General features: G+C 40.9%; 1 protein-coding gene across 3 annotated transcripts in view; it reads right to left on the reverse strand.

Moving 5' to 3' along the window:
• INIP (INTS3 and NABP interacting protein) overlaps positions 1–12,132 on the reverse strand; it is a 34,438-nt gene extending 22,306 nt beyond the window's left edge. Inside the window, exons 1-2 of one of the 3 annotated variants that reach the window (XM_003264006.4) lie at positions 11,884–12,132; positions 10,362–10,442 (exon numbers count right to left, since the gene is read on the reverse strand). In XM_003264006.4, coding sequence (XP_003264054.1) covers positions 10,362–10,386 — 25 coding nt within the window. In that variant the 5' untranslated portion in view covers positions 10,387–10,442; positions 11,884–12,132. The remainder of the gene's footprint in view (positions 1–10,361; positions 10,443–11,883) is intronic. The other 2 variants (XM_030817631.1, XM_030817632.1) reach the window with 2 other exon arrangements.
• Positions 12,133–17,204: the final 5,072 nt, after the last annotated feature.

Raw genomic sequence — 17,204 nt, forward strand, 5'->3', positions numbered from 1 at the left:
CAAAGCAGTTAAGACTATAGGTGTGCACTAGCACACCTGGCTAATTTTTTTTTCAATTTTGTGTAGAGACAGGACCTCACTATGTTGCCCAGGCTCATCTTAAACTCCTGGCCTCAAGCAATCCTCCTGCCTCAGACTCCCACAGTAGTGGAATTACAGGCATGAGCCACCACACCCAGCCCATAATTTTCTATGGTAAGATTCTCTTAATTTCAGGGTTCAAACTTTCTCTAACTAGGGCATCAAGATATAACTTTTAACAATGTTATACTCACTACATGAGGGTTTCTTTTTAACCCATATAGTCTCCTGATATAATTCAATGCATCTCTTTTCAGTCTCAGAAGCACAAAGATGTTTAATATGTTATTTCATGTATGGTAAGAACTATTACTTTAATTTTTAAAAATAGTATAGATACAGGGTTCTTGCTGTGTTGCCCAGGCTGGTCTTGATGGCCTCAAGTGATCCTTCCACCTCAGCCTCCCAAAGTACCGGGATTACAGGTGTGAACCACCAAACCTGGCAGAAACTATTTATTTATTTTTCTTTTATTTATTTATTTTTTTTTTTTTGAGACGGAGTTTCACTCATGTCGCCCAGGCTGGAGTGCAATGGCGTGATCTCGGCTCACCACAACCTCTGCCTCCCAGGTTCAAGCGATTCTCCTGCCTCAGCCTCTGGAGTAGCTGGGATTACAGGCATGCGTCATCATGCCACCATGATTACGCATTAGCCACCATGCCTGGCTAATTTTGTATTTTTAGTAGAGATGGGGTTTCTCCATGTTGGTCAGGCCGGTCTCGAACTCCCGACCTCAGGTGATCCGCCCCCTTCGGCCTCCCAAAGTGCTGGGATTACAGGCGTGAGCCACTGTGCCTGGCCTCTTTTTTTTTTTTTTTTTAACCAAGCCATGTTTAATATCCTTTTATAACTAACCTTTTTAAAAAACAAAAAATCTGTTTCAAACTTTTTTTTTTTAAGAGACAGGGTCTCGTTCTGTTGCCTGGTTTTTGTTTGAAAAAACATTTCCACTTTTGGAACTATAACACTATCTCCATTCATAATCACGTATGTTCTCATTTTCTCATTCATTCATAGAAACATTTTGACTCCCACACATTTCTTTTTTTTCCTCCCGCACATTTCTTTGTCACTGAAAACATTCTCAAGTAACTAGCATTACATCATATTGCATTTAAAATCTAAGAGCTGATACTCATTTTCGTTTAACAGCTCTATCACACTTAAAGACTAACTGAAATTCTTCTTATTGTAAAAAAAAATCTAAAGCTAAAATTATTTTGATTATACAGTTATGGACAATCTACTACACTTTCATAACAATAATTTTTAAAAGATTACTTAAATCCTGTCGAGTGGTTATCCTACAAGCTATATACTCTTCACAACTATATAGTACATTAAAGTACCATAGTTGAGACACCTATGTTTATAGGTTTATTCCTATAGTTTAGTACTAGAGGAACGTCACTGTGGCACTATTAACGTGTTTAACATGTTTTCAGTTATTGATTGAACAAATATTTATTGTGTTGGGGACTAAGCCCTCTTTCAGATCTAGCAGTCTTTCATGCTATCACATACAGGCACAAAGTTAGGTTCTAAGGAGGCAGTGATAAGGCAAAACTTGACATGATTCTAGCTCTCATGGTTTTCAAACTGTCCAGTGAAAATAGAGATCAATCAAATAATCACATGAATGAATGTGTAATTAAAATCTAACATGAGTAGTCTGAAATAAAGAAACCATTTGATGAGCATTTATAACAATCATTATTGTAGGAATGAATGCTAAATAAACTTGACCTAGCGTGAAAGTGGGGGGAGCAGTGTCAGAGAAGGCTTTCAAAGGAAGTGATGCTTGAACTGAAAGATCTAAGGCATAAAAGTAGGGGTGAGGAACAAAATAACTTTTCCCCCTTTAAAAAGATCACTCTAACTGCAATGTTGAGAATAGACAAGAGAAAATAGTCAGGAAACTATCACAGTAGAAAGAGCTAGAGATATTAAGTTATTAGTGGATGGAAATGCAGAGATACAAACGGATCCAACAGCTATTTAGGAAGTTAAATCAGGAGGAGAGTGATGGATTCAATATGAAGGAATGAGGAAGAAGGTGTCATGGAGGGCTCCTATATTTTTTTGGTTCTTGCAGTTAAATATGCATTAGTTTTCTATGGCTGCTGTAACAAATTACCCAAAATTCGTGGCTTAAAACGACACAAATCTATTGTCTTACGGATCTATAGGTCAGAGGTCTCACTGGGCTAAAATCAAGATGTTGCCAGGGCTGCATTTATTTTCTTTATTTTTTTTGAGACAGGGTCTCACTCTGTTGTGCAGGATAGAGTGCAGTGGCATGATCAGGGCTCAGAGCAGCCTCAACCTCCCATACTCAAGCGATCCTCCCACCTCAGCCCCATGCCCAGCTAATTTTTTTTATTAACTTTTTTTTTTTTTCAAAGACAGGGTCTCTAAACGGATTATAGGAAAGAATCCATTTTCTTGCTCTGTCCTAAATCTAGTTAATGATGAACGTTTCCTATATCTTGCAAGATTAAAAAATTACTCAATCATTAGCCACCTTTCAGGGTTTACCAAAAATACGTAACAAAGAAAAGGAATCAAGCCCTAATGTCTGCTCAGGTGATCTGTGTTCATGTTCTTTTTCACCTAGACCTAAGGACTTACTCCTTTAAAACTACTGCCACTTTTTCTACCCATTGAGGTTTGTAAGATGATGACGTATCTTCTGCTTGAATCAACCTTTCTTCCCCACTCATTTTTCTTTTCTTCTCACATATAAACTCACAGGCCCTTTTCATTTAAAGGATTTTCTGCTTAATAACCAATGTAGACGATTAGATTAATCCCAATAAAGATCAAGAAGAGGTCTTTTGCCCCTTGTCTCGAGCGCCCAGTGGTTTCCTATCAGATCTATCATCAGAATGTTGTAATTCCCCCTACTGAAGGGCAGTATGGGAAAACAGAATGAATAAGGAACTTGGGACATGGAATCAACTTGGGTTCTCATCTCAGCACTACCACTTACTATTGAATATTAGGAAAATTACCTCACCATGCCTCAGGACCAAAGGGGATAACAGTAACACTTTAAAGGGTGGTTACAGGAAATACAGAAAAATATAAGTAAAAGACCTAGAACACTGCCTGCCACATGGTAGTTGCTTAATAAATATATGCTATTATTGTTATTATTATCTAGCATTCTTTCTCCCTAGTCATCAGGTTAACATCACTAGATTCCTGTCATCCCACATTGACAATTCTCTGTCAGTGAACAGTTTTTCATTAGATAGGCCACAACTAATTGGCATGCAGCTTTCTAATTACATTCACATTTCAGAACTCCCAGGCCAGTCTGAGTGCATGTGTGGATCCCATACTCTCTCCTAACTATACAAACAGTCTCAGATTACTTTACATAATATTCTTCCCAGTGATAATTTCAATCTGGAGCCTACAGGTCAAGCCTGGCATCAGAAATCTAATTTATTCTCTTTGCTGTTGCAATTAAAATGCAACAAAAAGAAATTTAGCCTTAAGAAACCTACTCCAAATTGTGTCTTTGCATCCGTACTCTCATCTTTAAAAAGGTACAAATACAAGAATTTTCAGATGCTTTTTATGCATCACTGAGATAAACTCATAATTGACAGGTGGCATACTTTAGTATAAACCTGAAGAATAAACTTGCTTTCCTTCTGGACCATATATGGTTTAGGTGAAGACTTGTACTTGGGTCTGAGATCAAACAAGACACTTCCCAGGAGCCTTGCCATTCCACTCCTATGCAGCATGCTGAAATCACAGCTGAGAGCACCAGGACTGGCCCAAAATCAATAGTTCCTACTACCTGATCTGCAGATCTTATGGTTACTACTATAAGCATTTTCAGCTCTCTGTAAAATTGAAAAAATCAAACAAAAGAATTCATATTCCTTACTCAGTATTTCACCAGGTCTCTCTGAAATCAGCCTGAACCAATCCAATGTCATCACATCATCATAGGACCTTGACATTTACCAATAATGAAGGACTCTCTGCTGCTTTTGGTACCTTGTCCAAACCCCAGGTTGACAATCTGCCTCTGCATACTAAAATTCTCATGATTGAAAGCCTACCAAATGTTCCACACTACATTGGACAGTATGAAGAACATGGGACTGCAGTGACTGTCAAGGGCATATGAAATTTAGCAGTCCTGATTACTATGATGGCATGAAAGACTGCTAGATCTGAAAGAGGGCTTAGTCCCTGATACAATGGAATTGTTCTCTACACCAGACATAATAAGTAAAATCTATTTATTTACATTAATAAATTACAACACACAAAGATTTTTTTTAATCATGGTTCTTTCAGTTATCATTTTAAGATAATTAAGGCCCTTGATATTAATATCCATATTAAGTAATTCTTATACATACAAACAGTACAGAAATGATTTACTACAGAAAGTAAAATACAGCTGGGCATGGTGGCTCACACTTGTAATTCCAATGCTTTGGGAAGCCAAAGTGAGAGAACTGCTTGAGAACAGGAGTTCAAGACCAGCCTGGGCAACTAAGCGAGACCCTGTTTCTATAGGAAAAAAGAAAAAAAATTAGCCAGGCGTGGTAGCATGTGCCTATAGTCTCAGCTACTTGGGATGCTGAGCTCAGGAGTTGGAGGCTGCACGGAGCTACAATCACACCACTGCTCTTCAGCCTGGGCAACAGAGCGAGACCCTGCCTCTTAAAAAAAAATTAGAGAGAGAAAAATACAATAGATCTGAATAAATAAGAATTTTTAAATTTCACTGGAGTCCGGGAGTCTCTAGAACATGATGCGGACTCCCTCTGCTGGTTCCTAGTAGCAGCAGTTCCATGACATCAACAAAAATCCCTGACAAAGGAGCAATGGAAGCCAAAGGGCTAATCTAAATTCATTTCTATTTAGATTAGGGGATGTTTCATAGTGGATCTGACTATGGGTCAGTCAAAGGCAATACTAAAAATGATTGCGTTTTTACTACAACTACAAAAAAAGTAACCAGCATATTGTAAATCTCAATTATTTGTGCTAATAGTGGGATAATTTAAAATTCATTTTCATTTGCAGTGCATTGTGTGGTTTTTAGCAGCGTATTATCTTTCCAAAATAGACTTCTCTTAGTTTTCATTTGAGCTCAAATTAAGTTATTTTTAATATGGGCCCTTATAATTTAATGGAAAAATAAAGAGGTCAACAACCACAAGGGAATGTGGACCTATGATTAGTCCACAGAGCACACAAATCACACATGGCTATGTGAGAGAAGAACAGAATGGTATTAGCTGGTTACAGCTGGAAAAGCTGTCACCACAACTTGCTTTTTACAATACAATAATTCTACAAAATTTGTGTAACCTTTAGTTTGTCCTAAATATAACTAATAAACTAAAACAGAATCAGGAAGCTTTCAATTTCCAGTACTGGCAGACTAGTCTGGTTGGTCTAATCCTGCCACAAACATAACACTAAAATATTAAAAATTCACTATTTAAAGGCACTGGAGTCTGACCAGTATCAGGCAGAAACTGCAACTGGTGAGATTTGGGAACTTGTGGCCTTTTGCCTGAAGCACTCCCCAATCCACTAACAGCTTGGTTAGCCTCACCTTACTAGCTTGAGTGTCAGAGGAGAACTCAAGTTTAGGGCTGACAAAGTAGCCAAAATATTAGGGGCAAGGCTTGAGGGAAAGGCAGAAGGAATAAAGCCCAATTCATGCATTGCTGAACTACACATATCCAGGGGAGATCCCAGGCAACCCATCAATAAAGCAGCAGGTGGAAGCTGAAAAACACTGCAGGATTTCAGCTGCTGCCCAACACAGGAGAGACAAGAGTTTGGAGTTGAGTATGAGTTGAGTCAAGCTGTCTGCTAGAACAAAAATCACATTTCAGAAGAATATAACAGAATCCAGAGTTCCCACAATGTCCATTACCCAATAACAAATCACGAGTTATAGGAAGAAAAAGGAAAACGTGACGCATATGCACCAAAATGCTGTCAAGAAAAACCAACTCCGAGATAACCCCAATGATATAATTAGCAGTCAAGGATTTAAAATCAACCATTATAAATATGTTCAAGGACTTAAGGGAAAAGGACACAATAAATAAAAGGGGTATTTTAGCAAAGAAATATAACTATGGAAAAGGACCAAGTGGAAATTCTAGATCTAAAAAGTAAATTGAAACAAAATGTTCACTGGATTGAATTAACAGCAGATTGGAGATGGCAGAAGTTATTTAAGTTAGAGCATTAGAAATTATCCAATCTGAAAAACAGAAAAAAATATTGCGGAAAAATAAGCAGAGCCTTGGAGTATTTGAATAATGGATGGAAACATGCCAAATTTAGTGAAAGCCATCAACCTACAGATCTAAAAAGCTCAACAAACCCCAAACAAGAAAACCACCTCTAGGCATACCATAGTCAGACCACTGAAATACAAAGAGAAAATCCTAAAAGCAGCCAGAGAAAAATAACACATTACATACAGGGTAAGAACAACACCATTAAGAAAACAAAAAGGCAAGCGAGACTGGGAGGAAATACGTGCAAAACATATCTGACAAAGGACTTGTATCCAGACCGAAAAGTGAAAACAAAAGAACTTGCTAATAAAAGAAATAACCCAATTTTTAAAAAATGAGTAAAAGATTTGAACAAATACTTCATAAAGGAAGATTTACAATGGCCAATAAATACAAAGAAAGTGCTCAGCATTTGTCATCAAGGAAATGCATTTTAATACTACAATGAGAATACACTTCATACATTCTAGAATGGCTAAAATTAACGACTGACAACAGTAAATGTGAATCAACCAGAATATTCACATATTGCTGGAGAGAATATAAAACAGTACAAAGAGAGCTCACTTCAGCAGCACATATACTAAAATAATAAAATGGTACAAGTGGCCCAGCATGGTGGCTCATGCCTGTAATCCCAACATTTTGGGAGGCTGAGGTGGGAGGATTTCCTGAGGCCAGGAGTTCAAGACCAGCCCAGCCCAGCCGACAAAGCAAGATCCTCTCTCTACAAAAAATAAAAAAATTAGCCAGGCATGGTGATGCATGCATGCAGTCCCAGCACTTTGGAAGGGAGAGGTGGGAGGATCACTTGAGCCCAGGAGTTTGAGGCTGCAGCGAGCTATCATCCACCTCAGAGCCCAGCCTGAGCAACAGAACAAGACCCTGTCTCTTAAAAAAAAGGTATCTGAGGCCAGGCACAGTGGCTCATGCCTGTAATCCCAGCACTTTGGGAGGCCAAGGCGGGTGGATCACCTGAGGTCAGGAGTTCGAGACCAGCCTGGCTAACATGGTGAAACCCCGTTTCTACAAAAAATTAGCCAGGCACAGTGGCACACGCCTGTAATCCCATCTACTCGGGAGGCTGAGGCAGGAGAATCGCTTGAACCCAGGAGGCGGAGGTTGCAGTGAGCTGAGATCATGCTATTGCACTCCAGCTTGGGCAACAAGAGCAAAACTCCATCTCAAGAAAAAAAAAAGTACCTGCAAAAAAGACTTATAAATGCTCATAGCAGCTTTATTCACAACAGCCAAAACTGAGACAACACCAAAGCTCACAAACAGAAGAATGAATAAACAGAATGTGATATAATCATACCATGGAATACTACTCCACAATAACAAGGAATGAACTACTGATCCATGCACAATATGGATGAATCTCACAGACAGTACGGTCAATGAAAGAAGCTGGACCAAATGAGTATACACTTTAAGAGTCCGTAAGTTTAAGATAAAACTAAGATTAAAAAAATCAGAACAGAGATGAATAATTTAAAAATATGAAGATGGGTCAAACCTACATAGAGTCAAACAGGAATTCAGACTTGATACAGAATGGAAATAGAGGCGTCCTTCAAGTAGTTAAGTGGTTAACTACTTGCCAAGTGAGATTCAATACTTTATAGAGAGTAAATTTTACTTTTATAAACATTTTAAAATAAAAACTCCTTGATAGCAGCACATGTGTCTGACTTGATTTGTTTTGGAGCTATCTTAACACAGGTGAAATGTGTACAAAAGTTTTTACAGCAATGAAGATAAAGGCACGGATAATGCGTGATGACAATAAAACTTCTTTAAAAGTGGTTCTGATTTCAAGTAAAAGAGCAAGCGAACATAGATGTCAGAAGAGGCCATAACGTGAATAATGTGAATACAATTTCAATGTAAGTAATCTTAATGTAGATTAAAATATAAGATTAATAATATAAAGGATGTTGTATATCTGATCCAATGTCAGATCTACCATCATATGCTGCTTAACAACAGGGATACATTCTGAGAAATTCATTGTTAGGTGATTTTCTGTTATGCAAACATCAGGGTGTACTTACACAAACACAGATGGTATAGCCTACTACACACCTAGGCTGTACGGTAACAGTCTGTTGCTCCAAGGCTACAAACGTGTACAGCGTGTTACTGTACTGAATAGTGTAGGCAACTGTAATACAATGCTAAGTATTTGTGTATCTAAACATAGAAAAGGTACAGTAAAAATATGGTTTAGGGAACACTTATTCTATTTTATGAAATGGAGTGTTGCCTGATTCTAGAATCACAAATAAAGCCAATTGAGATCTTAAAATACACACACATATATATATATACACACACACACACACACACACGGTTTAAAAGACAAAAAATGGTATACTTGTATAGGGCATTTACCATGCATGCAGCTTTCAGGACTGAAGCTGCTCTGGGTGAATCAGTGAGTGAGTTGTGAGTGAATGTGAAAGTCTAGGACATTACTGTATAGTACTGTATACTTATAAACACTGTACACTTAGGCTCCACTAAATTTATTCAATTTTTCTTTCTTCAATAATACATTAACCTTAGCTTACTGTAACTTTATTTATTTATTTATTTATTTATTTTTTTTTTTTTTTTTTTTTTTTTGAGACGGAGTCTTGCTCTGTCCCTTAGGCTGGGGTGCAGTGGCGCGATCTCGGCTCACTGCAAGCTCCGCCTCCCGGGTTCATGCCATTCTCCTGCCTCAGCCTCCAGAGTAGCTGAGACTACAGGCGCCTGCCACCATGCCCGGCTAATTTTTTGTATTTTTAGTAGAGACAGGGTTTCACTGTGTTAGCCAGGATGGTCTCGATCTCCTGACCTCGTGATCCACCCGCTTTGGCCTCCCAAAGTGCTAGGAGTACAGGTGTGAGCCACTGCGCCCGGCCAGCTTACTGTAACTTTATTTTATAAACTTTTAAATTTTTTTAACTTTTTGACTTTTGTAATAACGCTTAGCCTAAAACACAAAACACTGGGCCAGGCACGGTGGCTCATGCCTGTAATCCCAGCACTTTGGGAGGCCAAGGCAGGCGGATCACCTGAGGTCAGGAGTTTCAGACCAGCCTGACCAACATGGAGAAACCCCGTTTCTACTAAAAATACAAAATTAATCGAGTGTGGTGGCGCGTGCCTGTAATCCCAGCTACTCGGGAGGTTCAGGCAGGAGGATTGCTTGAACCCGGGAGGTGGAGGTTGCAGTGAGCCAAGATCATGCCATTGCACTCCAGCCTGGGCAACAAGAGAGAAATTCCATTTCAAAAAAAAAAAGTATTTTCTTTATATCTTTATTCCGTAAGTTTTCTATTTTTAAAATTTTTAATTTTTTTTTTTTTACTTTTTAAACTTCTTTGTTAAAAATGAAGACACAAACACACACATTAGCCTAGGCCTACACAGGGTCAGGATTATCAAGATGTCACTAGGCGACTGAAATTGTTCAGCTCCATTATAATCTTATGGGACCACCATCCCGTAAGCAGTCTGTCATTGACCTAAACATCATTATTCAGCACATGAGTGTATTTCAAATCTAGAGTTTTACTTTGCTGTTCTTCTTTTTTTCTTTTTCTTTTTTTGAGACGGAGTCTCACTCTGTCGCCCAGGCTGGAGTGCAGTGGTGCAATCTTGGTTCACTGCAACCTCCGCCTCCTGGGTTCAAGAAATTCTCCTGCCTCAGCCTCCCTAGTAGCTGGGATTAGAGGCGCCCACCACCATGCCCAGCTAATTTTTGTATTTTAGTAGAGACGGGGTTCCTGACCTCAAGCAGTCCACCCACCTTGGCCTCCCAAAGTACTGGGATTACAGGTGTGAGCCACTGCTCCCAGCCTGCTATTCATTTTTTAAATTCTGGCTACAGTAACTGCCCTATGCTAAATTTTCTCTTATTCAAATACATTTACTATACGGGGAAAATGTTCGTAGTAAAGAAATTCCTGCTGTCATTACCTTGTCCTGAAGAGTTTGCTGCCATTTTCCTATTTTGTTTCAAGTATGTCCAGTGGCAATTGGTCAGCACTTCACAATCACCTGTAAAATATGTGTACACACATATACAATGCACCATATTTTAATCACAAACTAAAAGGAACAGCTAGCCTCCTTACAATGAAATGTTTGCTGTTTCTCAATCTCTTCAGAAAGATACATTTGTGCTGGGTGCGGTGGCTCACGCCTGTAATCCCAGCACTTTGGAAGGCCGAGGCGGGCGGATCACGAGGTCAGGAGAGATCGAGACCATCCTGGCTAACATGGTGAAACCCCGTCTCTACTAAAAATAAAATTAAAAAAAAAAAAATCAGCCGGGTGTGGTGGCACGCGCCTGTAGTCCCAGCTACTCGGGAGGGCGAGACAGGAGAATCACTTGAACCTGGGAGGCGGAGGTTGCAGTGAGCCGAGATCGCACCACTGCACTCCAGCTTGGGCGACAGAGTGAGACTTGGTCTCAAAAAAAAAAAAAAAAATACATTTGAAATGTACACGGACTGAAATCACAAATATAACTCTGCTAGTGCCTCAAGCATTTAATTAAATACGGCATTGTTTATTCTTGCAGATGTTCATACCATTTAGCATTACTGTCTTTAATAAACATCATTAGGTTGTGTTTACCAAATATATCAACCAATTGATAGAGTCAATACAATCATGGTGCTAGGAAGAAAAATCATTAATCTATGGTGTCTCTGCATTCGTTTAAAACACATACCCATAAACTACTGTGTACACTGAAAGCTAAAAAAGGTAAAGGAGTACTGTACCTGCTCTGCACCATACACTGTGTAAGATGCTCGAAATTAGTTCCTTTATTTATTCATCACCATTTTATAGATGAGGAAACCTTACCCAGGGTCATAGAGCTAGTAAGAATTATTTGGGCTGCTGGTTTCCAAACTTCGTTCTTTCGTACTAAATCCTGGGGAGATCCAAAATGAGCAAGACCCTACTCCTGCTATCAAGGAACATATAATCCGATGGGAAAATAAAGTCTTATTCAAGCAACCATACTATTAAAAAAAAAAAAAGCTTAACAAATCCGCTCTTTAAAAGGTGGGCACAGTGCCGGAGGCAAAGAATTGATTTCATTGGGAGCAAAGAGTCATGCCTTAGTCTAGGGAGCCCGGGAAAGACATAAGGGATAGAAAACAGACACCGGTTTTTAGTAAATGAATCGTTAGGTGTCTCCAGCGGCTGAAGCACAGAGCGAGCAATGCGGGGTTAGGACTGGAGGACAACAGGGCCATCTTGTGACAGGGTAAACTGGCGTGCCAGAAAGGTCCCTGCCTGCGGGTGTGCAGAGCCGGCTGGGCCCGGGCTATGAACCAGACGAAGGAAGCAAGTAGGAGCGAGAAATGTTGGGTGGCAAGGTCGGAAGGGAGGTCGCCGCCTGTAGCAACAAAGACAGCGGCGACAGATTATCACCAGAGCCACACTTTTCTATTGCCCGGTGCCGCCAGACTGTCGTACTTACCTGGGACCCTAGGACACCGGGATCGCTTCGTCTTCCAATCACTGCTCTTAAAGGGGGCGCGACCACTTAGGCAAGAAGAGCTCAACTCGCGGCACTACAACCTTCCCGCCCCCGCTGCGCTTCCGCCTCCTGACTGACGTGAGCCCCAGGGAGCGGAAACCCCGCCTCACGCCGGGACCCAACGGCCACCGCCCGTCGTGATTCGCACTTTAGCGGCCACCTCAGTGCAGACGTCACTTTTTTTCCAAAGAGTGACAGTCGAAGAGGCTCACGGGAGATGCAAGCGGTACTGTTGGGGGCGGGGCCAGGGTGGGGCGTGGCCCGGGGCGGGGGAGGGGGGGGGCTGCCAGGCAGGGGCGGGACGGAGAACATCTGGGTCCCTAGCACCAAGACTGGCTTTTTCTTCATTGCCACCGCCTGGCCGGTCTTGTGACGGTGCGAGTCCACCTCGGCTGGGCCTCGGAGGAGGGGCGACTCTAGAGGCTAAACTCGCTTTCGAGCTTTAACAACCATCTCGGATTGCGCATCCGCACACACACATACACACACAAATTCAGGAATATTTTTTGTCTACAGTTTACATAATTATACACAATGAAAGCACTGAATATGGAGGATTTTTATTACAGTGCAATAATCTGCATTTAAGAAGTGGATGTGCCACATCGCAGAACACCAAGTTGCCACTAGTGGGATCACCTCCTGCCCACCTGATTCCAGCACAATAGATATCTACACATTTGAATTAAAAGGTAATCTTATATTGACATGTGTTCAAATTGCACTTTTTTAAATTTGAAAAAATGTTTTTTATAGAGACAGTGTCTCGCTTTGTTGCCCAGGCTGGTCTTGAACTCCTGGCCTCAAGGGAGCCGCCCACCTCAGCCTCCCAAAGTGCTGGGATTACAGGCGTGAGCCACCTGCCCTGCTTAAAATTGCAGTGTCTTAATCTCTTCCGAAAGATACATGTGAAAAACGCAGACTTAAATCACAAATGTAAGCTCCCCAAGCGCCTCAATCATTTAATTAAATAGAATGGATAATGAATTTGAACATATGTTTTTAATAATCGATGTTTGCTCAAGAGTAAAATGTTTATGATGCACAATTTTCTTGTGCATGGATCAATGACTGAAATAATCGTTTCAATATCAAGTATTTATTTACTCAAAACCAAGCATGTATTTACTCTATACCAAGCAGCTATTGAATGCCTTCTACAATGCAAGGTGCTTCCTGTGCATCAGCTCTGGTCCTGTTGTTCCCTGATTTATATTTGAGACTCGTGTTTCTTGCTCTATGTCAAGTAGCAAGCTAAGATTCAAACTGAAAGGTCTGCCAGATGCTAAGGCCTGAGTTCTTAAATCTCACACATTGCCTCTGCTCTGGAGGAATGAATTCCTCTGAGAGCAGTTCTTGCTGACTTTACTTTAATCCAGATATAAAGCCTAACACATGAGCATTTTGATGGTAGGCCAGGAGTCCTTTCAGTTAAGAGGACTTTGTGAGCTCTAGTATGACTAAAAAGATGACTGAGATCTATATGGCTGATAGAACCTTAGAATTTTTTTTTGTTTTGTGGCCTAGCTAATATAGAAACTAGGGCACAGAAAGTTCTAGTCTAAGTTTCAAATGGACATTCTGAACAAAGCTTATTTAAGGAGGTGGGAGTAAAAAGAGTTCTAACCCTAAACAACATTTTATAATTTCCTAGCAAATTCAGCCTCTGAGAGTTGAAAGAACATTATCAGGAGAAAGATAAATTTAACTTGCTGCCGATTCTTTTGCCTTTTACTTGGTAGGTCATAGCCCTTGAAACCCTTCTGTCTTCTCCTAGAGTTTTTGGAAGTTCTGCCTCATTGTGTTAACCTCTAACACAATGGTTAATAGTGAGTCAATTTACTTGAATGCAAATTCGAGCTTTGCCACTTAATGATTGTGAGCCCTGGTTTAACCTTTTGGTGCCTCTGTTCTGTCATCTATAAAATGGGAATAAACATAAATGATTGGGTATATGTAAATCACTTAGAATAGCACCTGGCACTTAATAAGAACTCAATAAATGTTGACTATTAGAATATAGACAATGAACAATCTGTTTTACTGGGTATCTTGGCAAGTGGTCAGTAGGTCAGCTGAGCCTGGGTGTGGTGGCTCATGCCTGTAATCACAGCACTTTGGGAGGCCAGGGCAGGAGGATTGCTTGAGACCAGCCTGGGCAATATAGTGAGACCTCATCTCTAGAAAAAAGTCTAAAAAATTTGCCAGGTATGGTGGTACGTGCCTGTGGTCCCAGCTACTTAGGAGGCTGAGGTAGGAGGATCGCTTGAGCCCGGGAGGTCAAGGCTACAGTGAGCTATGATCGCACCACTGCACTCCAGCCAGGGCAACAGAGCAATAGACCTTGTCTCAAAAAAGAAAAAAAAAGAAAGAAAAGAAAAGAAAAAAAAGGTCAGCTGAGAAATATACTAGGGGAAAGTCCAAGACAGAAGGAGTGCATGTTATAGCCCCTTGGCTGTATTAACTAATAGCCATCTGTCATTTACTTTATCCTGAAACCATTGTGGTTACAGACCTTCAATATCAAGGTAGAGTTGACAATAGTTCCTAATTTCCAACTGAAACCACTCTAACCTCCTTTTCTGGTATTTTGTGATAAAGTATTTGGGGATCTGCGTGAGGCTAGACAACCTTTAAAATCAAGTGTGTAGCAGTTTGAGACAATTACTGTATTAGTTATCTATTACTATGTAACAAATTACCCTGAATCTTGGCAGTTTAGAACTTGGGTTTAGAACCTGGCCCCGTACTTACTGGGTGAACACTTACACAAGTTATTTATCTGTTCCTCAACCTCCTTATCTGTGGAAAGGGGTATTAAAAGCACCTACCTTATGCCATTGTTTTAAAGATTAAATAAAATCAAACCAGATGCCTCATACCTATAAGCTATTATTTTCTATTAAACATTAACTCTTTAGAGTATTAAAACAATATGAAACATCATGAAGATTTTGTACAACCAAATGTGGTGGCCTCCAAGATGGCCCTCCTATTGTCATCCCTTCCCACATTGAATAAACTTGACCCAAGTAACCAATGGGATATTGTGGAAGTGTCAGTGTGTGACATTGATTGCAGTTTCTACCTTGGCCTCTTTTGGGTCACTTGCTCTAAGGGAAGCCATGTATATGTCATGAGGTCACTAAAGCAGTCCATGTGGAGAGCCCAATAAAGAGGGACTGAGGCAAGCCTTCCACCAACAAACCAGCGCCAAGTTGCCAGTCAAGTAGTGTTCCACCTTGGAAGTGGATCTTCCAGCCCCAGGCAGGCCTTCAGATGACTACAGCTCTGGTGACATCTTGATTGCAGCCTCGAAAGCAATCCTGAGCCAGAACCACCAAGCTAAGCTGTTCACAAATTTCTAATCCACAGAAACTATGTAGGATAGTAAATATGGCTTGTTTGTAGTTGTTTTTGTTGGTTTTTGAGACGGAGTCTCACTCTGTCACCCAGGCTGGAGAGCAATGGTGTGGTCTTGGCTCACTGCAACCTCTGCCTCCGGGTTCAAGCGATTTTCCCGCCTCAGCCTCCCAAGTAGCTGGGACTACAGGCACATGCCACCACACCCAGCTAATTTTTGCATTTTTAGTAGAGACGGGTTTCACTATGTTGGCTAGGCTGGTCTCGAACTCCTGACCTCGTGACCCGCCCACCTTGGCCCGGCAAAGTGCTGGGATTACAAGTGTGAGCCACCGCGCCTGGCCAGACTAGCCTTTTTAAAAATAAATGTTTAAGAATGTTCTAAAATAGGCCGGGCACGGTGACTCACACCTGTAATCCCAGCACTTTGAGAGGCTGAGGCGAGCGAATCACCTGAGGTTGGGAGTTCGAGACCAGCCTGACCAACATGGAGAAACCCCGTCTCTACTAAAAATACAAAATTAGCCAGGCGTGGTGACACATGCCCGTAATCCCAGCTACTCAGGAGTCCGAGGCAGGAGAATCACTTGAACCCAGGAGTCAGAGGTTTCGGTGAGCCAAGATTGCGCCATTGCACTCCAGTCTGGGCAACAAGAGGGAAACTGTCTCAAAAAAAAAAAAAAAGTTCTAAAATAAAATGTAAAAATCGCCACAATGCCTTTCACCCCTCTCTGTACCACTACCTTCTATGCAGAAGATTTCTGACCATTATTAGCCTTGGAGGATTATCTAATTAAGGGAGATGGTAGGATTCATTTAGAATGAATTCTCCACATGGACAATGATATTATCTAGAATGATAAGAAGAAAGACTGAGCCAGGGGCCAAAGTCCTCCATGAATATGTCAGTAGATGACAGCAATGAGAAGAGGATAAAGATGGTATAACCAGATGCACCTGCTTCTAAAGATTTGAAGTTTTTACATGTTGGAGGAAGATGAATATTTGCAATTGAGAGTGTGAATGCTGGAAATACTGAAGCACCCTTCCCCTAACCCCATGCCATGATGTATGTGGTTGGACACAAGAGGATTTTCCACCTTACATGAACACAAGGGAAGCTATCCTTGAAAGAGAAGTGGATTTTAGTTAAATCAGGAGGTAGACAGATGGTCTAATGGTACAGTGAAAGGGAACTTGCTTATCATGGAAGGAAGACTTCTAGCAACTTTGGGGGAATGTTGTTTTGAGGCTGAGGGGGGGTGGAACACTTGAGGCCAGGAGTTCGAGACCAGCCTGGATAACATGGCGAAACCCCATCTCTACTAAAAATACAAAAATTATCCAGGTGTGGTGGTGCACGCCTGTGGTCCCAGCTACTTGGGAGGCTGAGGCATGAGAATTGGTGGAACTCAGGAGGCAAAGGTTGCAGTAAGCTGATATCGTACCACTGGACTCCAGCCTGAGCAACAGAGTGAGACTCTGTCTCAAAATAAATAAATAAATAAATAAATAAATAAATAAATAAAATAAAAAGTATGGGTTTTCGCTGGGTACAGTGGCTAACACCTGTAATCCCTGGGAGGCTGAGGTGAAAAGATCCCTTGAAGCCAGGAGTTCAGGACCAGCCTAGGCAACAAGGCAAGATCCTGTCTCTACAAAATGTTAAAAATATGTTTAAAGATTAAAAAAAGAGAAAAGTGTTTTATTTTGCCACTGTTTTTTTTCCTTCATTAAATAGATTGGGACCGGGCACAGTGGTTCACGCCTATAATCCCAACACTTTAGGAGACCAAGGTGGGAGGATCACTTGAGACCAGGCGTTCAATACTTAGCCTAGTCAACACAGCAAGAACATGTCTCTACAAAAAATAAAAAACTAGCTGCGTATGGTGGCG

The sequence above is a fragment of the Nomascus leucogenys genome, chromosome 8 (assembly GCF_006542625.1).
Source record: "Nomascus leucogenys isolate Asia chromosome 8, Asia_NLE_v1, whole genome shotgun sequence".
Classification (NCBI taxonomy): Eukaryota; Metazoa; Chordata; class Mammalia; order Primates; family Hylobatidae; genus Nomascus; species Nomascus leucogenys.